The sequence below is a fragment of the Rhincodon typus genome, chromosome 34 (assembly GCF_021869965.1).
Source record: "Rhincodon typus isolate 14 chromosome 34, sRhiTyp1.1, whole genome shotgun sequence".
In the NCBI taxonomy this organism is placed as follows: domain Eukaryota; kingdom Metazoa; phylum Chordata; class Chondrichthyes; order Orectolobiformes; family Rhincodontidae; genus Rhincodon; species Rhincodon typus.
Window position 1 is genome coordinate 7,060,657 of NC_063365.1, and position 25,834 is coordinate 7,086,490.

Below are 25,834 nucleotides of genomic sequence, written 5' to 3' on the forward strand. Positions count from 1 at the left end.
TGGGATAGCAATGAAATTTTGAGAATTGGTAACCTAGAGCTATGAAAATTTCCATGACAGTGTTTCAATAAAAATGATGCATTTGGTCAAGTTCTGACCATGGTTGTTTTTTTATATTGTTTCTATTAAAAGTTTTATGCCCAGGTTTGTTTGGAATTCTGCAGTGTTGCAATATATCAGAATTCAGCTTGCTTCCAAAAGCCAAACGAAAGTAAAATATTTTCCCCTATTCATAGAACTTAGTGGCAATTCATTTGTTATCCTGTAGTGAATAATTTTTCATTAAGTTGTTTCTGTTGTGCTCTTTTTTTCATCTGTGAAGAAAAACAATTAGGCAGAACAATATCACACCATTCTGAAAATCCATCTCTCTCAAAATATGCAGGTCTTTCTATTACAAGATGAACATACACTCTAATTTCATGGAATCCCTCTCTGCCTATTCACCATCTCTCTTCTTTTATGATCACCCTTCAAGTCCTGCACATCGATTAAAGTCGTTTATCACCCCTAATGGTGCTTCTAAATGAAAGTTCCTGCAAATTTTGCACTTGTGTAATATGTAGGCTAAAGTAAACAGTTAATCAATTCGCCTCGAATATCTGGTCACTGGATGCACAACATTTTTCAAACCCAGCTGCCATGTTGAAAGTACTATACCTGAAACCCACAATCTTCTGGATGGAGCAAAAAGAAACCGTTTGAACTTATTATCTTGTATCTTATTTCCTGAATAATAATTTTTGATTCATTTAATGATATAGATGAGAATTGAGAAAACATGGTTAGTTTTGCGGATGACCCCAAAATTGGTCTAGTTGACACCGAAGAAGGTTATCTAAGATTACAAAGGGATCTCGATTTATTGGGTCCATGGACTGAAGAATGGCAGATGGAGTTTAATTTGGATGAATGTGAGGTATTGCAATTTTGTTAAACAAACAAGGGCAGGACTTGTACATTTAAAGGAGGGCTTTGGGCAGTGTTGTAGAACAGAGACCAAGGAGTTCAGATGCGTAATTCTTTGAAACTTGCGTCACATAGACAGGGTGGTTCAGAAGGGATTTAGTAAGCTTGACGCGTTGCTCACTCCTTTGAGCAGAGGAGTTGGGACGTCATGTTGAGGTTGTACAGGATGTTGGTGAGGCCTGTTCTGGAATGCTGGTGAGTGGGGAAGGATTTGAAAAAAAAAAAAACATGAGGGACAATTTTTTTTAAATTTTGCAGAGTGGTTCATGTGTGGAATGAACTTCCAGTGGAAGTGGTGGATGCAAGTACATTTACAATGTCTAAAAGTCATTTGGATTTGTACATTGTGTTTGGAGAGATATGGGCCAAGCACAGGCAGGTGGGCCTAGCTTAGTTTGGGATTTCAGTCAGCGTGGACTGGTCAGACTGAACGGTCTGTTTCTATGCTGCATGACTGCATGACTCTGTTATGATACACAATCCACAAGGGGCTCCTCTCTGCTTTTTCTCATGCAGTAGCATACTAAACCCAGAAGTACAAGTAGAGGGTTAATTCACTAATCTTGCATTCCTAGGAAAAGACTTCGCAAGAATTGTTTTGTAGCCCCATTTCTCATTCACGTTCACTTTGAGCAGCAGTAACCTAATCTGTCAATTTTCTTTTCTGTAGGTGTCCCTTTTTAATGTAAAAACAGGACCCTTTGTGAAAATTTTTTCTACATGCTCAAGCCATTGGATGAACCAATTTTAATACCAGCATAGGTGGTGATTGAAATGTGTTGGTCATCTAATGACTTGTCTTTGAATGTCCGAGTGTTTGAAATTGAATCAGCATTTGTAGAAATTAGAATCATCTGTTCCACGGTGTCTGAACATATTAACTTTTCAAATAAGCAGTCCCAGGTACTTGACTGTTCTCTGAACAAAGAGATTTGGCGGTCTTCCCACAGAAGTGGAGTCTGTAGTCCTCCACTGAATTTTGAGAAGGCAGCTTTTTTTTTAATGTTAGTATCTCTGAAAACCATATGAAGATTGGAAATGTTGCAGTTTATTCTAGAATGTTATTTGTGATTTCATGGTATGTATCCATGAAAGTGGCAAGAAATTTGGACCTTGTTAGATTATTTTTGTATAATAGAAATATTAAATTTTAATTCAAATAGAATGTACTTCGGTAAGTAGACTAGTACTGGGATTATTTCCAAAGTTAATATGTCATTAATAGAAACGAGTTGATGGATGATTTTTTTCTTATTGCCAGATATATCAATCAACTGTTGACAAAAAGAGCTAACTCTATTAGATATGTGCTGTGAAAATGAACATAATTGATCTTTTACCAGAGACTATTTCTGTAAAGAAGTTGCGTGTTCATGTTATGCAACAATTATTAGCATCTGCAGTTTTTTAAAAAAAAAATGATGTAATCCCCATTGAGACCGATTACTTTTTAAAATACTATAAATGAATTTCTGTGACTGGAGCAGAACAACAAGGTTTTACATTTGAAGACTTTTTACTGAAAAATATAAAGCAAAATCAACACAAGTTAAATGTTGTTTAGCTTTGGGAAGGGTACAAAATAAGCAGCTATGTGTATTTTGTACCTGGAGGTACTCTTCTTTTCTAGTATGTTTGCTTCAAGGAGGAGCATTTCTGAAATGAGAAAAAAAACAAGAGATATGCAGCTGAACCAGAAGCGGTAGGTAGCCTTTGTATTTGCAGTGGACAAGGGTATCTGCCACACTGGAAATGACTGCAGACACCAGGCAGACCAACTGGACACAATCCTTATCTTTAGAATTTGGTATAATTAGTGTTGCTATGAGGAAGAAAAGTGCTGTAGTAAATTGAATTGTCTTTGCATTGTTTATTTTAGCTTTCTTTTACTTAAAGTCATAATTTGGATTATTCTAGATTATTGAATTGAATTCCATAAATAAATAGCTCTTGGTAGAAGGGATAGGAAATTTCCAATAGATATAGGTTAGCCTCAGCAGAAGTAAATGAATTTTAAAAAAGAAATTCAAAGTTTTGCTGGAAAAAGAGTCTAGTTGCTGAAGCCTTTTGTCCTGCACTTGTCAGGAAAAATGCAAGAATAGCAAATTTCAAGCCATCGTACAATTTATACTAGAGGAGGGAAGGGTGCTGATTGGTTGGCAAATCAACCTTGTCAGAGGCTTTCTTGATGGCAATGCCATGAGGAACTATGGGCTCCCCAGAGAATTTAGAAAGAAGAACAAGATTTGAACGTTCTCCTTTGTTTGCAGAGCAAGGTGTAAATCAACTACATTATGAGCATGACTAAATGGGAACCCATTCTCTTCAAAGAAGCCTTGATGGGTCTCTATTGATGGTGCACAATGATGACATAGTATGTTGATATTGTTTATGGACATGAATGTGATAATGGCAGTACCACTGAATATCTAGGGAAATTGATTACGTTCTGTCCTGATGGAGATAGTGTTAGTGTTTTTTTTTTCTTTCCATTTGTGTAATATGAATGTTGCTTGATGCATGTTAGCCAAAACTTGGATTTTGCCCAGTTTTAATACTCATATTGGCATAGATTACTTCTTAACTGAGCAACATCTTGTTTTAATATAGAACCTTTAACATAGTACAACTCTACAGGAACATGGTCAATTGACATCACACCAGATCATGAGATACTAGAGCAAATATGGCTGAAAATTAATCGAGGAGTCCGATTAAATTTATGAATGGAGCTAGACATACAATCATCAGTTAACCGCCTGGGTTTTGATCTCAGTTGAAGGAAGGTTATTAGTAACACAGATAATTTGGCTTGTAGTGCTGCCCTGGGGACCTCTTGTATCAATATCCTGTGGCTGACAAGGCAAGACCTGTCTCCATTGACCACCAGAAGTAATGCACTGTAGGACTTGATACTCAGAATTGTTTCAAAGTTGAGACTTTGGCAGCTACATATGCAGTGCAAAATCCCTTTTATCCAATGACTTCCACACCCACCCACCTGCCCATGAGGCCTTTATTAAAAATGCTGCTTGACACCATCTAGGACAAAGCAGCCTGCTAGATTGGCACCACATCCACATGCATCCACTCCCTCCAACTACGGTAACAGCAATGTGTACTATCTAAAAAATGCACTGCAAAAATTCACCAAAGATCCTTAGACAGGTCCTTCCAAATCCATGATCACTTCCATCTAGAAGGACAAGGGCAGCAGATGGGAACACTACCATGTGCAAGTTCCCCTCCAAGCCACTCATCATGCTGGTTTGGATGTATATCACCGTTCCTTTACTGTCGCTGGGTCAAAATTCTGGAATTCCCTTCCTAAGGGTGTTGTGAGCCTAGGTATTGCTCATGGACTACTGCAGTTAAAGAAGGCAGCTCACCACCATTTTCTCAAGGGCAGCTAGGGATGGGCAATAAATGCTGGCTAGCCAGCGATGCCCACATCTCATGAGCGAATTTAAAAAACTTCCAGAATGAAGTATTTATTGTAATGTGAGGAAGTATGGTAACCAATTTGCAGCCAGCAGAATCCTGCATGCACCAATAGAATCACTATTGTTCAGTGACAGGGAACCAAGAAAACTTCCTCTACTTTAGATCTTCTACATCCAACTGAAAAAACACCTCTGACTGTAGAAAAACTCCTTCTTTATTACATTAAAGTGTCACTGTTGGTCATGTGCTGATAACTCTGGCCTGAAATTGTATCCTCTCTAATAAAATCTCCAGATGTTGGAAATCTGGAACAAACTTAGAAATTTGTAGGGAAACTCCAGCAGGTCTGGCAGCTTGAGTGGAGAAACAGAATTAACATTTCGAGTCTGATGTAACTGTTGTTTAGAACTAAGAAGGTGACTCTTGAAGAAAAACATAGAACAGTACAGCACAGGAATAGGCCCTTCAATGCTACTGTACCAATTAACTCATAATTTTATATACTTCTATCAGGACTACCCCCCCTGCCCCGGCCTCTGACATTCTATCAAAAACAATACACGTTTTTCCAATCTTTCTTTTACCTTGTGTACTCTAATCCAGGAAATATCCTGATAAACCTCTTCTGCACCCTCTACAAAGCCTCTGCATTTTCTTTAGTACAGCGACTAGAACCGCACATGGTATTCCAAATGTGGCCTGATTAAAATCTTGTACAGTGTCATGTCATAGTCAAAACATTAGCTGTGTTATTCTCTCCACAGATGCTGCAAGACCTGAATTTCTCCAGCATTGTGTTTGTTGGAAACTGTATTTATTGTCTTCTGATGCTGAGGCAGTAGTGCCACTTGGGTATCTGAGTTTTAGTAACAGCGCATGATATGTTCTTGTACTTTCTCTGTTCTTCACTGAAATGTCATTTGATGTTGATGTCCAGTTAGCAATACCTTGACATTTAAACATCATGTCTTTTTGAATTGCTTGCCATTGGAAAACAACATCCAATTATAAACAAAAGTTTGTTATTTATTCAGACTCTATGCTGAGAAAGTGATTTATTAAATGTGTTTTTCTCTCTCCCCTACACTTCCTAACCATCAAATAATTGGAAATCCTTCCTGGGGTGTTAGTTACAGATCAAAGATTGTGTGAATCTTGCTGTTTGACTCAGAAGATCATGGGTTTGCTGTAGAGATTTGGGCACCCAATGTCGGCTGACGTTCATACGCAGGAATGAAGTAACCAGAGGTGTCAGCTTTGAAAAAATTTAATTGAGATTTGGAAAAATAAAGCCTGTTAAATGAATTTGTAAAGGGGCAACTTCTGTTTGACTGACTTAATCAAGTTCTTTGAAGTAATGGACAGTTTTGATGAGGGTAATGGAGTCAATGCACTTGGGACATTTAAAATGGGGCTTGACGAAGTGCTACATAATGAAATTGTTAGCTGAATTAAAACAGTTAAATGGAAACATGGTTACAAAATTGGTTAAGAGACAGAAGACTGTAAGCAATGGTGAATAATTGTTTTTCAGGCCAGAGGAAACTTATGGTATATGTATGTCTAAAATCATTGGATGATCTGGAATAGACAAGGTGCAATCTCAGCCTGAAATGCAGAAGTGTGGTAAATATTGAGGAGGCTTGTGACGGACTGGTGAAATGTGCAGACACTAGGTCAATGAAACTTAATGCAGTAGTGTGAAGTACTACGTTTTAGTAGAAGGAATGAAAAGAGGAAATAAGAACTAGCTGATAAGATTTGAACAGGGGAATGCTGCAAGATGTGTATACACAAGTCTTTGTGTCTGAACAACTGGAGGAGGCTGTTGAAAAAAAATGCAGGCTTTCTTCAGGAATACAGTACAAAAGCAAGGAAATATGAAAAAAAATTTCATAAAATGTCAATTAGGCCTAACCTGGAGTATCATGTTTAACATTGCATGCAACACTTTTGAAAGAGTGTCAAAAGCATTCAAGGCGGTACGGACAAATTTTTTTTCGAATGATACTAGGAATGAGGGTCTTCAATTATGTGGTAAGACTTAAATAGCTGAGATTGTCCTCCTCGGAGCAAAGAAAACTCATTGAAGATATGATAGAGGTATTCCAAATTGTTAATGGTTCAGACAAAGTAAGAAAGGAAGAGACAGTTTCCAGTCACAGGATTGATAACCAAAAGTTAAAGGCTGAAAAATCGGAGGCAAATCAGAATTTTTACCCAGTGAGTTATTGTGATTGGAATTTCCTGCCTGAAAAGCTGATGGAATTGGATTCAGACATAACTTTCAAAAGGGATTGGAATAGGTACTTAAAAAGGTAGGGGTTTGAGAAAAAGAGAAAGAGTGTGGGATTAATTGGATAGCTCCAGTGGACAGCCAGTGTATGCAAGATGGCTCGCCTGTCCAACTCCTGTGCTGTGTGATTCTGTCTTTGAAGTATGCTGAACATTTTATACTTTCCATCAAATAGATAATGTAGTGGTTTGTTGCAAAAATAGTTGATATCTAAATGGAGGATATCAGTTGCAGAATGTTGCTCCCAACTACTAAATCATACTACCAAAATAATATATGTCACAGAGTTTACAATTTTTGCTTTTGAGAGCCCAAAATATTGTTCGATTGTTGTTAGTCCTGCTATCCATTGTTGTTTATCATCGAGGGCTTGCATTGTGTTTATAGATCCTCCTACTCGTCATAAAAATTGTAATAGTGGCACTGGAAAAGCCGGCAATGGATAGAGTACCTGGGCAGTTTTTTAAAAAAAAAACTGTTCTTGGGATCTGTGCTTTCCTGTTAAAGCTAGCTTTTATCACCCAGCCCTAATTGCTCCTGAGAAGGTGGTGGTGAGCCATCTCCTTGAACAGCTGCAGTCTGGTGAAGTACACCCACCTGTTTAGGGAAGAAGTTCCTGGACTCTGCTAATGACTGACAGAGAAATGACAGCAATATGTTGTTTTATTGATGTTAGCATTAGCTCTAATACAGTTCCAGTCTACTTTCATAGTCTATAAGCATGTTATTTTAAGTGTTCTTTTTAAGAAAGAGATTTTTAACGTGCATGATCAGTGTGGGGATACTTTGAATGAGACAGAATTAGAATATTTGGGAATTTGGTTCAAAGTGGGAATTCCACTGGTGTATATTTTTTCTTTCATTTTCAATTTTAGTGCAGAAGTCACATTCTGACCCAGAACTGACTGCCTTTAAGGAAGGTAAGTAGCAAAGTTAAACAGGTAGCTATGTAATAGTGGCAGTTATTTATCAATTGCTTGAAATCCCTTGCCTGAAATAAGGCGGTGATTACTGTAGAAGAAAGCTAAGCTAGAAAGTGACTTATCATAGCTCTGAGAGGAATTTTGTTTTAAAGGGCACGGACAATAAGAATGCACGGTCAATGTGAAGGAGACTTGTCCTGAGTGAGACTGAGAGTGAGTATGTTGGGAATTTGATTCAACTGGCTATTCATGGGTTTAAAAAAAAAATTGGTAGCAGGACTAACAACAATCGAATAATATTTTGGGCTCTCAAAAGCAAAAATGTAAACTGTGACAAGAATTAATTTGGTAATATGATTTAGGAGTTGGCAGCAGCATTCTGCAGCTGATATCTCCATTTAGATATCAACTACTAGATCAGTATTTTTGCAACAAACCACTACATTACCTATTTGAGTAAAAAGTATAAAATGTTCAGTACTTCAAAGACTTACTTTAAGGTTTACTGCAAGAGGTTAAGTGTGCTGAGTGGGGAATTCAGTGAAGGATGAGGAGGAGATACTATTTTGTATTTTTCAATAACATTGGTTGCTAAGAAACTGCTATTAGGAATGATCTTTTAAATTGCTGTAAATTAGAAATGCTTTTTACTTTTTAATTAAGTAACTACGTTTAACTGAGAAACACCAGGAATAAAGGAAAGTCAGGATCACTATAATAACATAAGTGATCCAAAGCAGAGTGAACTGGCTGTGGGGAAGTTGATACCGGTTCAGTACAGATGAGTTACACCTGAATAGAGCTGGGACTGAAGTCCTTCTGGTGTTGGGGAAGGTATTTTTTAAACTAACTTGGCAGAGATGTGGGAACTGAGAGAAAATTAGGGAAGAATACAAATGTTGAAGAAAAATTTGGAAAGTCAGTTAGTGCTAACAAAGAGAATAATTAATAGGTGTAATTGAAGTAACAGAAAAGGTAATGAAGTTTAATTCAGGGTCACATTGCATGTATGTGAATGAATAAAGTATAGTTAATAAGATTGGTAAGTTACCGGCACAGATTGCCAGATATTAAAATAAGGTGTTGACAAAGACCTGGCTCAAGGAAGGTCAGGATTAGATGTTAAGTATTCCTTATAAACAAAGTATTCCGAGAAGATAAAAATGGAAGGACAGGATGAAGGTGGCAGTATTGGTTAAAGAGAATATTACAGTGCTGGATGAAGAGGCTGCCACAGAGGGTTCAAGGACAGAATCAGTTGCCTAGAGCTAAGGAAAGAAAAGTGTGCTGTTCCATTGTTCAGTGTGGACTATGGACCATCAACTAGTGGGAGGAATTTAGAGGAACAAATCTACAAGCAAATTACTGAGAGATGCCAACATTATAGAACATTTATTATGGGAGACTTTAATTATCCAAATACAGACTGTATACCGGTCGTCTATACCAGGCGGCAAGGGGCAGGCATTCCTAGATTGTATCAGATGAATTTCCTGCAGCAGTATGTGTGGAGTCCATCAAGAACAGATGCATTGTTAGACCTGGTCCTTAAATATGAGGTGGGCCAATTGGATCGCATGTCAGTGGAGAGACATTTAGGAGATTATATTCATGAGCGTTGTATTGCAATATTTTAGATGATGGTGGAGAATGACAATGGTCAATCAAAATAAGAAATAAATTGGAGACCTGGTTCAATACGGAAAGAATGGGGCTGAGCAGGGTACAGATAGTGACATGGCAGGAAAATCCATAATTGAGCAATGGGTTACATTTGAAAAGAAAATTGTTCAGCTACAGTGTGGTGGAGACAGTTTCAACTGAGGCATTTAAAAGAGCATTAACTAGTTAGTTAAATAAAAACAACAAAAAGGTATGAGGAAAAAGAAGTAGGAGAATGGCACTAAGTGATTGCTCATTTGGAGAGCTGGTGCAGATATGGGAGAAATGGCATGCTTCTGCTTGTGACTCTTCTGCAATTGAGATTCTGTGAAGGGGATACAGCAGAAAATAAAATGCTGGTGCAGTGATCTTGTGAAGAAATTATGCTGAAGCTGCAAAGTCTTTCTAAATATAATGAACATGAGGTGGTTTAGTGGTTAGTGCACACAGCATCAGGGATCCGGACTTGATTCCAGTCTCAGGTAATTGTCTGTGTGGAGTTTGCTCCGGGTGCTCCGGTTTCCTCCCACAGTCCAGACGTGCAGGTCAGGTGGATTGGCCATGCTAAATTGTCCAGACTGTCCAGGGATATGTAGGCTATGTGGATTAGCCATGGGAAGTGCACAGTTACAGGGATAGGATGGGGGGTGGGTCTGGGATGCTGTTTGGAGTGTTGGTGTGGACTTGATGGACCAAGTGGCCTGCTTCCATACTGTGGAGATTGTATGATTATCAGGGGAAAGAAGAATTATAATGCAATTAAGTCATGTCCTGTGACTGCTTGCTGTGTTGTGAATTTATAATCAATTTTCAGTCATCGTTCACTTCTTGGTTGTGATGCTGCGTTTGCCAACAGGCAGCGCAATGGTTGTTTGATTCTTCTCTTAGTTGCAGGGTAAGACAAGGGCACTTCTTGTACAATGGCAAACACAGCACACACAGCAAAGTCTTTGGGCAGAACTGAACAGATTGTAGTTGTCAGCTGCTAAGTTATGAGCGGGAGTTTACACAGCCAGAGTGCTATAGATCAGTCAGAAAGTGCAGTGTAATTAATTCTAATGTGCATCTTGTAATGACAACCACGTTTTTTATTCCCTCAGCTATTTGTGATAGAAAGGTTTGCAGTGTTTTACCAACCATAGAGATAATTAAACGCCATGAAAAAGCCATATATTGTTTTCACATATATTAAAGTCCAACAGTAATGCAGTTCTTTGAATAATCAGCTTTATACCACATCTTCTTTTTCATTTCAGTAGTGATACTTGAAGTGTGGAAAATACTGATAGTCATGACATTATATCTAAGCCATGTAAACATGCATATCATTGAAAACTTAATGGTTTCTGGTATTTCATTCTTTTTCCCTTGGACAGAATAACATTTTAATAAACTGACTAATTATTCTGTCAAATAACATTGACTTTGACTTTGGTTAGGCAAGTTAAAGTGTTAGGTTGGCAAATAAGAGGGAGCCTGTTATTGTACAACTCTATGCAACCTGAGCAGAGTGGCTCCCCTCAGGAGTACAAATTGGAAGCTCAGGCATGCACTGCTCATAATTTTTCTTTCGTTACAGGCAAGGGAATTGGGGGCATTATACACCCAAATCTCCTGAAAGATGAGGAATGCAAGCTTGTAGTTATTTTCCTTGCTTTCACAAGAACATAAATAAAAGCAGAATAAGGCAATTTGGTTCTTCAAGCCTGCTCCCCATCATTCAACAAGATCATGTCTGACCTGCCCCAAACCTCACCTTCTCTTTTTTGTGCTGTTCTTCAAAGCCCTCAGCTCCCTGATATTTCAAAATTCTATCTGCCTCTTCTTCAAACACTTTGTGATCAGCCTCCACTGGGGTAGGGAATTCCAGATATTCACTATTCTCAGGGAGAATAAATTCCTTCTTATCTCAGTTCTAAAATGAGTATCCCCTTATTCTGGAACTATGTCCTCTAGTTTGAGATTCCCCCACTGGTGGAAATATCTTCTCAATATCTACTATGTCAAGCCTCTCAGAATCTTGCATGTTTCAATAAGGTCACCCTTTATTCTTCTAAACTCGAATGAATAAAACCCTAATCTGTTTACCAGTTCTTGATCAATAACTTTATTACTGGAATCAGCTTTGAACTGCCTCTAGTGACAGGATATCCTTTCTTAAATAGTGACTACAGCTATATGCAGTATCCCCGTCTCAGCACCCTGTATAGTAACAGTTCCCAATTTTCAAAACTCCTGATTCCGTAGCAATAAAGCCTAGAATTCCATTTGCCATCTTGATTATTTGCTGCAACCTTCATACTCGAGAACACCCAGATTCCCTCTATGCTGCACTTTCTTAGAATTTCTCTCCATTTAAATAATAGTCTGCCTTTTGAATCTTCTTCCAATTGTTCATGGCCTAACACTTGCCTACATTAAATTTAAATGTTAAGATTTTGTATTCTCAAACTATATAGTTGCCTTTGTAGATTCTTTGTCCTCCTTACACCATCTGTTTGAGGAGGAACAGTTGAAAACTTGGGTGGTTTGGGACATATTTCTGTAGTGACGTACCGAAGTCTCTGTTGTTACTTTCAATATTGACCAATACATTTAAGATCCAGAAGGATAACTACAAAGGAGGAAGCCCACCATCGAGGGTAGAATAGGACCCTTGCAGTGAGCCAAAAGATATTCTCACTGAAAAGACTCAACCCTTTTAAAGAATCGCACTCCAGCCCAGTACTTGCATGTGAGATCTTCACCTAAGTCCATGAGCTGTCGTGCAGCAACTGTCTTAGGAAGGCAGCATGGTGCGGTTTTCTAATCCAACTGTTTTTATGGGCGTCTGCTGCCTTTCTCTATCTATGTACTTCAGTTTCTATCTTTTTAGATTTCTATCATGCCAGAGTCTTGTCTTGCAGAAGTCTCCAGTGTCTTCAGTGGCTCTGATGACTAATCACGTCTGTCCATTAGAACGGAAAATTAGAACATTTGTTTAAATGGTTTTAGCCACTAGATTACTCCACTGTTCCAAAGAATGTTAATTCTGTTAGCAAGAAGCCACAGAGTATCCCCTTGGACTGGTATTACAGCAAATTTGTTGTACAAAGTATAAACATAGTTACAACATAAACATATGTATTTACAGGTAGATGCATGCTAACCAGCTCTCGACTGAAATTAAGATGTTGTATTCCTTATGTTAAGATATTTGCATTTGGCTAGTTATAAATTGTATTGGTAGCCTCTAATTCCATGAACTATATTTGAAGGTTTCTAACTGACTCCCCTTTTGAGCTATCATTTCAGTTATTCCTAAGTGAGTATTAACTGTCTCCAAAAGTATTACTCATATAGATAACAGTGCAAAATCTAGTTTTGTTTGAATGGCTTTGCTTCTCTCAAGCTTATGTAACCAAATGGACAGCTGCCAGATTCCCATATTTGTATCAAGTTAAGTGCCTAGTTCAAACTGCAGCTGGTTTTTAACCTTTGCTCTTGTGACTCTTCAACAGATCACAGGAGAGTGGAAACTAAAAAGTATTTCCATTTGTCATGACTTTTATGAATACATATGCACACATAATATTTTGAGCTAATTTTTTGTTAAACAGCATTTAATCCAATGGACTCTTATTTCCTACCACCACTCTTTTTTTTAACAATAGTTGTTTCTTGACTTTTTCTGTCCTTTCATCATCACCATTGTCGGCAGTCCCTTGGGTGAGGAAGATTCACAGGGTGGAACTGAAGTGTCTGTGTCGACTTGTGGAAAAGCCAGCAAGGCTAAGAGAAGCAGTGAGGGTATCAGATTAGCTGGTATAGGTAGTGCTGGATTGTTGGCTTGAGTAGCTGCTGTCTCTCCTTTTCTCCCTCCCTCTCTTGCTTACTATAATAGTGGTTGCTGTTACTGACTGGCAGGTTTTCCAGCATTTTCAATGATGAATTGTCGTTTGCTTTTGATTGGACATCTGCCTTCCAAGTGTTGATGTGAATAGATCAGACATTCATGGATGGTTTGAATCACATCAAAAATTTCCTTTTGTTTCCACATGAGGATGCTCCCCAGCTTAGCTCTGAATGAATCACCTGTTTTCAAAATCTTGAATCAGACATTCTGACAAGTTCTGCTCATCTAAACTAATGTGAGATTATAGTGATGTTAGGAGAACATTTCATTTTGTGGTTCATGTTTTAGGAATATAACTTCTACTTTCGGAATTAAAGTGTTAAGTGTAAGATGAATGGGGAGAAAAACAGACTTTAAGACGTCAGTGAACAATCTTCAAGAGTCATCATTCAAAGTGTTTATTTACTCAGGTCTGTTAATACATTTTGAGTTAGATGCATGAAAACAGCATCAATGGATGGGCCCCATGAGTTCAGTGTAGGTGAGATATAGTTATCTTCTGGAATTTAAATTGTTTGTGTGTCTCGGATCAATGAAAGGTCTTTAAAGTAAGTTTGATTTTTAGATCAGAACAAAGAATGGTACAAGATAGGAACATGTTCATCACCCCATGAAGGCTGTACTGCCACACAATGCCTTTCTAAACTAAAAATGTTTTACCTCCATGTGGTCCACATCCCTCTCTTCCCTGCCTATTCATGGAACTGCCAAGATACCTCTTAAATGTTATTTTATCTGCTTCTACTAGCTCCTCTGACAGCACATTCCAGACACATTCTCTGTATTCAAACTTGCCTCTCATATCTCCTTTTAAACGTTCTCCTTTTTACCTTAAACCTTAAGCCTATGTCCCCTGGTAATTGACATTTCAATTCTCGGAAAAAGACACCAACTATGCATTCTATTCATCTGTCATAATTTTGTAAACTTTTTTCAGGCCACATCTCAGCTTCTGACGTTCAAGTGAAAACCAATAAAGTTTGTCCAATCTCTCTTCATAGCATAACATCAAGGTAAACCTTTTCTGTTCCCTCTCCAAAGCCTCCATGCTCTTGTAGTGTGGCAAACCGTACACTGAACTGAGCTGTACACAATATTCCAAATGTGACCTGACTACAGTTCTATACAGCTACAAGATGACTAGCCAATTTTTATACTGTATCCCCTGACTGATTAAAGCAAGCATGCCATATGCTTTCGTGACCACCTTATCCGTTTGTGTTGCCACTTTCAGGGAAGTGTGGACCTATTGCTGTAGAATAAGGTTACAGGGAATGTATCTTTTATATTGAGTTTATCTGTGTTTCCTTCTCTCAGAAACTGGGATTTATCAGCTTGGAAGACTGAGAAGAAAGTTGTATACGACGAACCAAGGATGTTCTTGAGTTGGAGTCGCTAAAGAGAAATCGCGAGTTGGGTCCTTTCTCAGAGTGAAAAACATCCAAATTTGTGACGAATGAAAATTGTCAGATCTGCCAAGTAAAGTTAGTGGCAGAGAATGGCACGGGAAATTCTCCTAGAAAGCACTCTCGAAGTTTAAATGCCAGAGTGGGAAACAGTAGAGTCAAAATGAATTATTGAGAAATGTGGTTTGGTTTTGTCCTAGGTGAAGTGACAAGGGTCTGAAGATTTTGGAAATCAGAGGATCTCTGTAGTGGAATTAAAAATAAAAAGGAATGTGGTTTGTTAGGTTTCCAGGGTTAAAGGTTAAGGATTTAATGTTAGTAGTACTTGCTTTCTTTAATTCTTGTACCCACAAACTTTTAGTTTAAAATGCGAAACTTGTGACTTTGTTATTTCAAGTAATTTCACTTTGTTTGAATTTCACTTTAAATATTAATGATCTCGTGATCATTACTGTGGGCTCTAGATTTGGTTGACATGCATGCTTCTCTTATCTTCCCACTTGAATTGCAAGACTTCTTTTAAATCTGGTGATGTTCCAGGGCTTAAATATTACACCTAAATTGTCCAAAAATCTTCACCGTAAAAAAAAATGAGGAACAGCATTGTCTGCATTGAATACAGGGAGATCTGACCATTTGGATACAAAACTGGCTCAAAAGTAGAAGACAGAGGGTTGTTTGTGGAGGGTTTCTTTTCAAACTGGAGACTGGTGACTAGCAATGTGCCACAGAGATCAGTGCTGTGTCCACTGTTTTTCAACATTTTATATAAATGATTTGGATGTGACCGTAAGACACATGGTTAGTAAGTTTGCAGATGACACTAAAATTGGAGGTGTAGTGGATAGTGAAGAGTTACCTCAGAGTACTATGGCATCTTGATCAGATGGGCCAATAGGCCGAGGAGTAACAGATGGAGTTTAATTTAGATAAATGTGAGGTGCTGCATTTTGGAAAGGCAAATCAGGGCAGGACTTATACAATTAATGGTAAGGACCTGGGGAGTGTTGCTAAACCAAGAGACCTGGGAGTGCAGGTTCATAGTTCCTTGAAAGTGGAGTTCCAGGTAGACAGGATAATGAAGAAGACATTTGGTTTGCTTGCTTTTATTGGTCAGTGCACTGAGTATAAGAATTGGGAGGTTATGTTGCATGTAGATAGTGACGAAGCTGTATGGTATGCTTGGCTTTATTGGTCAGTACATTGAGTATAGGGGTTGGGAGGTTATCGTACGGCTGTACAGGACATAGGTTAGGCCATGTTTGGAATACTTAATGTAATTCTGGTCTCCCAGCTATAAGAAGGATGTTGTGAAACTTGAAAGGGTTCAGAAAAGATTTACTAAAATGTTGCCAGAATTGGAAGGTTTATGCTATAGGGAGAGACTGAATAGGCTAGGGCTATTTTCCCTTGGGTGTTGGAGGCTGAGGGCTGACTTTATAGAGGTTTATAAAATCATGAGGGGCATGGATAGGGTGAATATCCAAGGTCCTTTCCTCTGAATGGAGTTCCAAAACTACAGAGTATAGGTTTCTGGTGAGAGGGGAAAGATTTAAAAGGGACCTGAGGAGCAAATGTTTCATGCAGAGAGTGGTGTGTGTATGGAACAAACTGCCAGAGGAAATGGTGGAGGCTGATATAATTACAACATTTAAAAGGTATTTGGATGGGTATATGAATAGGAAGGGTTTAGGTGAATGAGTCAAATTGGACAAATAGGACTAGATTAATTTAGGATATCCGGTTGGCATGGAAGAGTTGGATCGAAGGGTCTGTTTCTGTGCTGTACATCTCTATGACTCGATCATAGATTTTTGAGCTTGTTACTTCGCCTGATGTCTTGACTCTCAAATACCAGAATATGTTACTTATCGTAGGCTGAACAGCACATTTGATTCAATAGTATATCTTCATCCATGTCAGCTTTTTGAGATAAATAACTTAGAGTATATAGCAAGTTCCAACACGTAACCAGCAATTTTAGTTGAAGGTTTTGGATTTGGTACAATTGGTGTGATTTGGTAGTGGACCCTGTCTTCCTGATAAAGGCAAGGCTTATGTTCTCTTAGGTCTCAGTGGATGTGTAAATTCTTTGTTGAAGTTCTTCAGTATATCTACCAGCTTGTACTCTATCAAGATACTGCACTTCTGTTACAGAAATTGAGTTTGCTTGGTTTTAGCCTTCAGCTAGTTGAGGTTGAAGCCTCTACCACCAGTGTTATAGGTTATCACTGCATCTGGGGCATCCTGATAGCAAGGATGTATAATAGCAACCTGCAACTCTGGTGCATAGAACAGTGTTGGAGGAATGACACACCTCTGTTTCATGCCTATTTTGACAAGGAAAATCTATAGTGGAGTCATTGCATTGTACTGTTATTTGCATGTTATCGTGTGGGAGACAGATGATGTTTGTGAACTTAGTCAAGCATCCTTATTTACTGTCATACCTTCCAAAGGGCATTCAATTCATTGAGTCAAAGGCTATTGTCAGATTGAAGAAAGCCGTTTACAAAGAGATGTTCTGCTCTCTGCACTTTTTCTGAAGTTGGTGTGCAGTTGTCCTTTACAGGATTTGAAAGGTTGAAAAATGCTTTTCTGATCATTTGTCTTCTAAATCTGGCAACAGCACTTTATGGCCGATGTGGTGTGCTATTTTCCTTCCTCAACCTTTTGGCTAGCACGTCTTATAGAGCCATCCAACAAAGGATGTTACTTTGCAAATGAAGTAAGGGCTAACCCAAGATGGCCTGGTGATTCTTGATTTGAATCAGCAGACGCCTGCAGACTTTCATTTTCAGCAATACAAAATAAGCCTACATTAGCTATATAACTTTGCATTTTGCCAGGGTAAATGCATTACATTTTTGACTAACTGAGAAAATAAATCTCTAAAATAAATTACTAAATATTTGATTATTAGATTATCTTATTTAGTTGGATCTTAGCAAATTTAACTTTTTTTTTAAATTCAGAAAGGGAGGGAAATGATAACCTTGTTAGGTTAACACATGTCGTCATAAGGAAATTGTTAGATTCTGACATTAAAGATGTTATTAGCAGGGCACTTAGATAAGTTCAAGGTCATCAGGAAGACCCCTCATAGTTTAGAGTTTGACCAATCCATTAGAGCTCTTTGACAAGGTACACATACCATGGATAAAGGAGAACCAATGATAAATTGTATTTAGATTCCCGGAAAACATTTGATCAAGTGCCACATGAAAGGTTATTGTGAAGTAAAAGCTCATAGTGTAAGGGACAGCATATTTGCATGGATAAAGGCTTGAGTTGGCTTATAGAAAGCAGAGCAATGGTGAGAGGGAAAAGATTTAAAAGGGACCTAAGGGGTAACCTTTTTGAGAGGGTGGTGTGTGTATGAAACGAGCTACCCGAGGAATTGTGGAGGCTGAAACAATTACAACATCTAAAAGGCATTTGGATGGGTATATGAATAGGAAGGGTTTAGAGGAATATGGGTCAAATGCTGGGAAGTCGGACTAGATTAATTTAGGATATCTGGTTGACATGGAAGAGTTGGACCGAAGGGTCTGCTTCCCAATAACAGTCTTTTTAAGTTGGCACGATGTAACAAGTGGTATGCCATAAAGATTGATGCTTACACCTCAACTATTCATATAATTTATCTAAATGAATTGGATGAAGGGCAAGAAGGTATGTTAATCAAATTTGCTAATGCCACAAAGCTAGGTAGAAAAATACAGGTAGTTCTGCTATAACATGTTTCATTAGTGCAAATTAGCTGTAATGCAATTGATGAATAGTGGACACTGGGGAACACGATCTTTCTGTGGTACAGTATAGCGATTTTCTATAGCGTGCAGTCACGCAAGCATGCAACTATTGCGTTATAGAAAAACTAAGTTGTGAAGAGGTATAATGAGGCTACAAATAGAGATGGATAGGCTAAATGAGTGGGCAAAGCAGTGGCAAATTGGGTACAATGTAGGAAAATATGCAATTGCCAATTTTGACCAAGAATGAGAAAGGAGATTATTAAATTGTTGGAGATTTCAGAGCTATGAGATGCAAGCGATCTGGATGTCCTTGTGCATGAATCACAAAGTGTTATTATGCAGGTGTACAGCAAATAATGAGGAAAGCTCATTGAATGCTGTCATTGCACTCACAGAAGTAGGACGGTTATACTTAATTATCCAGGCACCAGTGAAACCACTGCTGGAGTGCTGTGTGTAGTATTAGTCCTTTTATTTAAAGAAGGCTGTAAATGCATTGGAAGCAGTTCAGAGAAGGTTTACTAGAATAATACCTGGAGTGACTTGGTTGTCTTATGGGGAAAGGTTGAACAGGCTAGGGTTGGTCTGCTGGAGATTTGAATAGTGAGACACAACTTGATTTAAACATGTAAGATAGTTGACAGGGTAGATATTTAGAGGTTGTTTCTTCTTAGGGGAGAATGTAGAACCAGGAGTCACTGTTTCTACACCAGTAGAAACCGAGATGAGGTGACTTTATTTCTTCAGCCTTTGAAACTCTCTATTCCTGAAAATGTGGTTGTAGAGTGTCCATGAATGTTTTTAAGGTAGACATGAATAGATTCTTGTTAAGCAAGAAGGTGAAAAATTATTGGGATAGGTGGGAAGTTTTTTTATTTATTCATGGAGCGTGGACCTGCTGGCTGGGCCAATATTTATTGCCTGACCCTTCAGAAGATGGAGGTGAGCTGGCTTTTTGAGCTGTTGTTGCCTGTTTGCTATAGGTAGATCCACATTGCTGTTAGGAAGAGAGTTCCAGGATTTTGACCCAGCAACACTGAAGGAACAGTGAGTGGCGTGGAGGGGAAACTGCAGGCGGTGACTTACATATATAACTGCTGCCTTTGTCCTTCTGGATGGTAGTGATTGTGGGTTTAGAAGGAATGAGAACTTGAGAATACAATTAGATCAGCCTTGATCTTATTGAATTGTGAAGCAGGCCATACAAGTATTTAAACCAAATTGAATTCAGAGTTGGTTCTGCTGCGACACGTTCTGTTGCTGCGAATTGGCTGTAATGCAATTGATGAATAGGGGAAATGCTATTTCTAAAACTGGAGAAGAGTCCCGATCCGAAACGCCAACTTTCCTGCTCCTCTGATGCTGCCTGGCCTGCTGTGTTCCTCCCGCTACACTGTTATTTCTAAAACGCAAACTTGAGTTGGCTATAACATGATTCCATCGGTGCGTGGAGGTGTATGCATCGACATCACATGGTCATTTCACAGGCTTTGTCGTGAAGTGCTTTCTGTGAGAGGTACAGTACAACCTCCTCCCCTATCAAGTCATCTTGACATTTTTTCAAGGTAAAATGTTAAATTGACTTTTATTTCATTATTAGATATGAAACATTTATTCAAATTGTGCTAGCCTTTGTGTTAGGCTTTTAAGTGTTTTTTTTCTCCTTTTTTTGAGTTTGAGTTTTTTTTTGGTGGTCTGCCCCAACCCCACTTTTCCCAGAGACCCCATTTTTCTGTAGTGATTTTCTATAATGCGATGTTGCAACTATTGCTTTATAGCAGAACCGACTGTCTAGTTTATTTTGTAAAAGAATTTTTGCAAAATATTTCCATTCTATTTATTACGTAATAGCGAATCATACATTTAACCGTATTGATATATTGCTATTTCAGGTTTTAGCCAATAGGAAATCTGTTATGTCATAATGGGACTCACTTGAATAATGATTTGCTTGAGTTTAATCAAGTAGGTTGTCCTCATCAAAGTTGTCTTCATTCCACATGTGAAACTTCATTTAAGAATCACATTTACATATCAAACAGTGTGAAGGGTCTAGGCCCGAAACGTCAGCCTTTCTGCTCCTATGATGCTGCTTGGCCTGCTGTGTTCATCCAGCCCTGCACCTTGTTGAGTTGAATGTTTTGTTGTTCTTTTTGGGAGATCTTGAACATGAACAGATTACTCTTTGCAGTGACATTGCATAGTAATGCTGTAGAATGTAGGCTTCACAGATTTAAGGTTTATACTGTTTACTGACTAATGTGCAAGTAACTTTAATCGTTTCTTAGAAAACAAATGCTTATTTCCAGTGAACAGGGGCTGACTGCTTGCTTGCTTGCAGCCACGATGTCTAAAGTGAGTATTGAAACACTGTTTAAACATGCTCCTTCACTTTATTCATTTCAGCAACATGTATTAAGAAATATGCTGGATCTATACAGTATCAATGCTGTAATGGCGTTGTGCAGTCTTTCCTTGGTTTTCTCAATTATTAATAAATTCTTTGCCTGGTCCATCAGTGCACTCAATATTATTGTTCCACAGGAGCAGAGTAAAACTGTAATGTTTATAGTTCATTTTTCTCACATTCTCAGAACTTGAGTTAATTTGTGGGTGGGCATTATAATGTGTGAATTATAGTTAGCAAACTCTGCATAATATTATTGTTTAGGAGCAGGGTAAAAACTATGACTCCCATGATGTATTCTTCATAGACACACAATATGTCAATAGTTGCTGGAAGTTTTCAATGCTTGGTTTCAGGATAAGTTGCAAATCAAGGTCCATTATCCAGAAGATGGAGAGGTTCACATGGGGAACTCCATTGCAGACAATTCTGGTATTAAGTCATCAGGTTTAAGAACAAGCTTTTTATTTTTTTGGAAGTATTTTTCTCCATTAGAATTATAAATTTCCGTTATTTACTAATATTTTTCTTTAGCACTGTGCCAACCTGCATGAAGATGAAAAATGGTAGTTGAAAGATGAAATAATTTTATCTAACAAGTTTGTGGTATTTGCTGAGTAAGAAATTGCAGTTTAGAAAAGAAATGTCAGAAGCAAAGATTGTTTAGGAGATGTGTAAGCATTTTTGGTTATTTAGTTATACTTAGTGTGTGGGTTGGGAGATGCAGTGGAAATAATGGTTTTAAAAAATTCTAGTAGTTATGCTATTAGAACAAAGTTTTCTGAGAATAACATTGAATTGTAAAATTGATATTGAACTCAAGTGCTGAGATGATGGATATTAAATGTGAAACAGTCACACAGTAAACTAGAAAATGCTGGAAATGTTCAGGTTGGACAGTATCTGTGGAGAGAGCAACAGCTTATGTTTCAAGTTAATGTAGCTTTGTTACATAGCCAAGTTCATTTAAGGACTAAAACAGAAGTTGCTGGAAAACTCAGAACTGAGGAAAGGTCACCGGACCCAAAACGTTAACTCTGATATTTTTTTCTCTTCACGATGCTGCCAGACCTGCTGAGCTTTTCCAGCAACTTCTGTTTTTATTCCTGATTTACAGCATCCGCAGTTCTTTCAGCTTTCATTTAAGGACTGTTTTGCACTGTTTAGCTGGCACTTTCATGTCTTTCGTATGATTTTGCATTTGTCGCCTACTCTGTCTGGAGTTCTGTTTATTTCCTTTTATCCAGTTCCAAAAGTTTTGAATAAGCATTCGTGCAATTTGCTTGCTTCATTGTTTGTTTTTTTTTTTAAAATTTGTTCATGAGGTATTGCTGATAGGCCAGCTGTACAGTTTTTATGACAATTGACAGTGATTTACATAGTCACCATTAGACAAGCTTTTTTATTACAGTTTTTATTGAAATTGAATCTCACCATCTACCATGATTGGATCAAACCCATGTCCACAAAATATGAGCTGAGATTCTGCGTTTCTAGTGTAGTGACATTACCACTTCACCGCTGCCTCCTGAGTCCTTGAAAAGGAGCAGACTATGCTGCATGTATTTAATTTTGTAATGCACCCAAATACCAAAAACCTTTAATAATAATTTATAATATTTTACTGTTCTGCTTAAAGTGTATCATTCATAATGCATAAACTGAGTGTTTACTTACACAGGTGGGAGTAGTTGCATGTAATGCAATATATCACAGATTGCAACTGTCGTCATTAAACATTAGAATTCTAAACAACATTCTTCAACCCAAGACTCGGATTCAGTTATAATGACTTTCCAGGAAAGTATCTGGAAAGCTGGAATAATTTAATTAAATGTTACATGTTAGTGTAAAATGCCTGTTTCAAAAACTGTGACTTGAACGTTCAAGTTGTTTTACATTAATTGTTGCTACTGTTTGCAGATATGTAAACTGACAGGGTAGTTTTTTGTACTTGGTATGTTTTTGGAACTGCATGTAGATTGTTTTAATGACTTTTATATATAAAAGTAATTCATTATAAAAGCAGCACTGATTTTTTTTTTTTGTTTTTTGTTAACTTCATTCCTCCAAAGCCCCAAAATTTGCTGTTGGCGACCTTGCAAACTCTCTAGACATCATTGAAGGGAAGCTAAGTCATCCAACACGAAAAAGAAGACATGCAAAGAAAGATGATTACAGCATAGAAGTTCTCTTGGCTGTAGATGATTCGGTTGTTCGCTTCCATGGAAAAGAGCATGTGCAGAACTATGTTCTGACATTAATGAATATCGTAAGTAGTCCAATGTACTTTTCCATATGTTTCACTCTTGTTTTAATAGTAACAATCTCATTTCATATCCTGTGTACATTATATAAATTATTTTGTTCAGTGATATTACTGCCATACATGCCTTGTATCAGAATCATAAGGTTTTTATCTTTTCGCTGAATTCTCACTATTTGGAGTTATGCATATTTATGTACTTATCTGAACATTCTCTAACTTGTTGGAGAACTCTTAATAAAAGTAAAAAGATCAGTACCGTCAATAACATAGCACAAACAGGAAATACACGAGTGGGTTATTTGCACAGAGATTATTCAACTCCAAAGTGTTTAATTACCATTTGAGAGTTGATACGTGTGGAGTCACCATTTATTAACTGTGTTCACTTAGTAGTATTTGTAAGTACATTTTGGATCACATTGTGATTTTGGAGATTTTACATTCCAATTATATGGGTACATTCACTAACTGAAGTTTTATGAAATTTTCAACGTTCAATAATAAATTAGGTAACCTGACAGTGGAAGACACTATGTATGACTGATCACTTTAAGAAACTTTATTGTTGTGCATGCATTTCCATATCCTAACCACTTGGTTTTTAGTTATGTTTCTATCTCTTCTCGCCACCATTTAAGTCTAAGATTTCTCACCAAGAAATGGTAGGTTATTTCATTGTGGATGAATTGGCCCTCGTGTGTTTTTCTCCACAGGACACACCTGGCCTAATCCTATTATACAACTGGAATACTTTTTTATACTCGTTAGGATCAAGATTACTTTGACTTTTATTGCTAAATTTATGATACTTGGAGGTTTAGTTTAAGAAAAGGCCTTTTCCTGTAACTGACAGTCATAATTGATAACTGCCAGACTATGACATTATTTTAGGTTCCTTCAAACTTCTGAAACAAACTAAGGAAGAATGTAGAAAGTAATCAATAAATATTAGATCTTTTCCATTTCAGTCTATTACCAGGAAGTATGTGAGAAAAGAGTGTGTTGGCTTACCTTTCTCTTCCTCATTCATCCAAGTGTTTTGGTTTTATTCTGCACCAACTCAAATAGCTCCAGCCGAAAGCTGATCATCAGGTGTAGAAACGTGTTTGCTCAAAATTATATTTCAGTTGAATGCATGTTCTGTTTTTTGCCTTGTTGGTTTTGACTAGACTCTCATTGAGAGGGTGATTCACGTTCATTAGCATACATCTGTTATCACGGCAAGAAAGTTACAGAAGAGAGCTGTTTGAGAAGGTGGGGCAACAGGATTGCAAAAAATTACTGCATAATTAGGCATGTTCTGACTCAAAGGGACAATGCTGGGACCCAGTCTGATTTTTATCCAACAATAGGATGTGATTTTAACTACAAGGCCAGCATTTATTTTTGCGAATCCCAAATTGCCATTGAAGAAAAGCTCCTTCCTGGCACAACTGAAATCCATATGAGGAAGACATTCCTGCCACTAGGCAGGGAATTTCAGGAGAATAACTGCTTAAGATGTTTGATGGGATGTCAGTCAGTTGGCTGTTTTGTTATAGATAATGTTAAGCATCTTAAGTGTTCTTAGAATTGCACTCATTCAGGCAAATAGTATTCCATCACACACCTGACTAGTGTCCGGTACATGATAGGCTTTAAGGAATCAGAAACAAAATCACTTGCCACGGAGTTTCAGCCTTCAACCTGTGTGTGTAAACACAATATTTACATGACTGATACAGTTAAGTTTCTGATCAGAGGCCTCTAGAATATTGATAGTGGGGATTTAATGATCATCATGCCATTTTTGTTGTTATGCATTCATCCCTGAGATGTGGATTTTACAAGCTTTGCCAGCATTTATTGCCCATTTCTAATAGACCTCGAGAAGGAGTTGGTGAGCTGTCTCCTTGAACTGCTGCAGTCCATTTAGTTTCGGTAGACCCCACAATGTAAGAGGAGACTTCAAGATTCTGACCCAGGTATACTGAAGAAATAGCAATATATTTCTAAGTCAAGATAGTGAGTGGCTTGGAGGTGGTGACGTTCCATGTGTCTACTGACCTTATCCTTCTAGACGACAATGGCCGTGGGTTTGGAAGATGCTATCTAAGGAGCCTTGGTGAATTTCTGCAGTGCATCTTGTAGATATTACAAGCGGGCTTCTTTGTCCTGGATGGTGTCAAGCTTTTTGTGTTGGAGCTGCAAGTGGAGAGTTTTCTATCACTCCTGACTTATGCCAGGGTCATTTTACAATTTGCATCAAAATGCACAGGGGAACAAAGGCTTGGTAGCTAATTTCACAGACAGCACAGTGATAGAAAGGTATGTTGTGAAGAAGACAATGAAGATGTAGATAGATAGAGGTTGAGAGAGTGGATAAAAATCTGGTAGATAGAGTATAATAAGGGAAGATGTGAAGTTGTTTAGAGATAGTAGGAACTGCTGATGCTGAAGTCTGAGATTAACAAGGTGTGGATCTGGAAGAACACAGCAGGCCAGGAAGCATCAGAGGAGCAGGAAAGCTGACGTTTCAGGTCGGGACCCTTCTTCAGAAATGGGGGAGGGGAAGGGGGCTCTGAAATAAATAGAGGGGAGGCTGGTGATAGCAGGTGGATAGTGGAGCGGATAGGTGGGAGAGAAGACGGACGTGTCAAGGAGGTGGGGATGGGAGGTGGTGGGGTGCTGGTCTTGGGCTGAGGTCAGGGGTGGGGAGATTTTGAAGCTAGTAAAGTCCACATTGAGACCATTGGGTTGTAGGCTTCCAAGGTGGAATACCTCATATTCCGCCTTGGAAACCTACAACCCAATGGTCTCAATGTG

The 25,834-nt window shown here is 38.1% G+C and overlaps 1 protein-coding gene across 1 annotated transcript in view; it reads left to right on the plus strand.

Moving 5' to 3' along the window:
• LOC109926409 (A disintegrin and metalloproteinase with thrombospondin motifs 3) overlaps positions 1-25,834 on the plus strand; it is a 176,883-nt gene that overhangs the window by 34,296 nt on the left and 116,753 nt on the right. Inside the window, exon 4 of the mRNA XM_048616431.1 lies at positions 22,836-23,032. Coding sequence (XP_048472388.1) covers positions 22,836-23,032 — 197 coding nt within the window. The remainder of the gene's footprint in view (positions 1-22,835; positions 23,033-25,834) is intronic.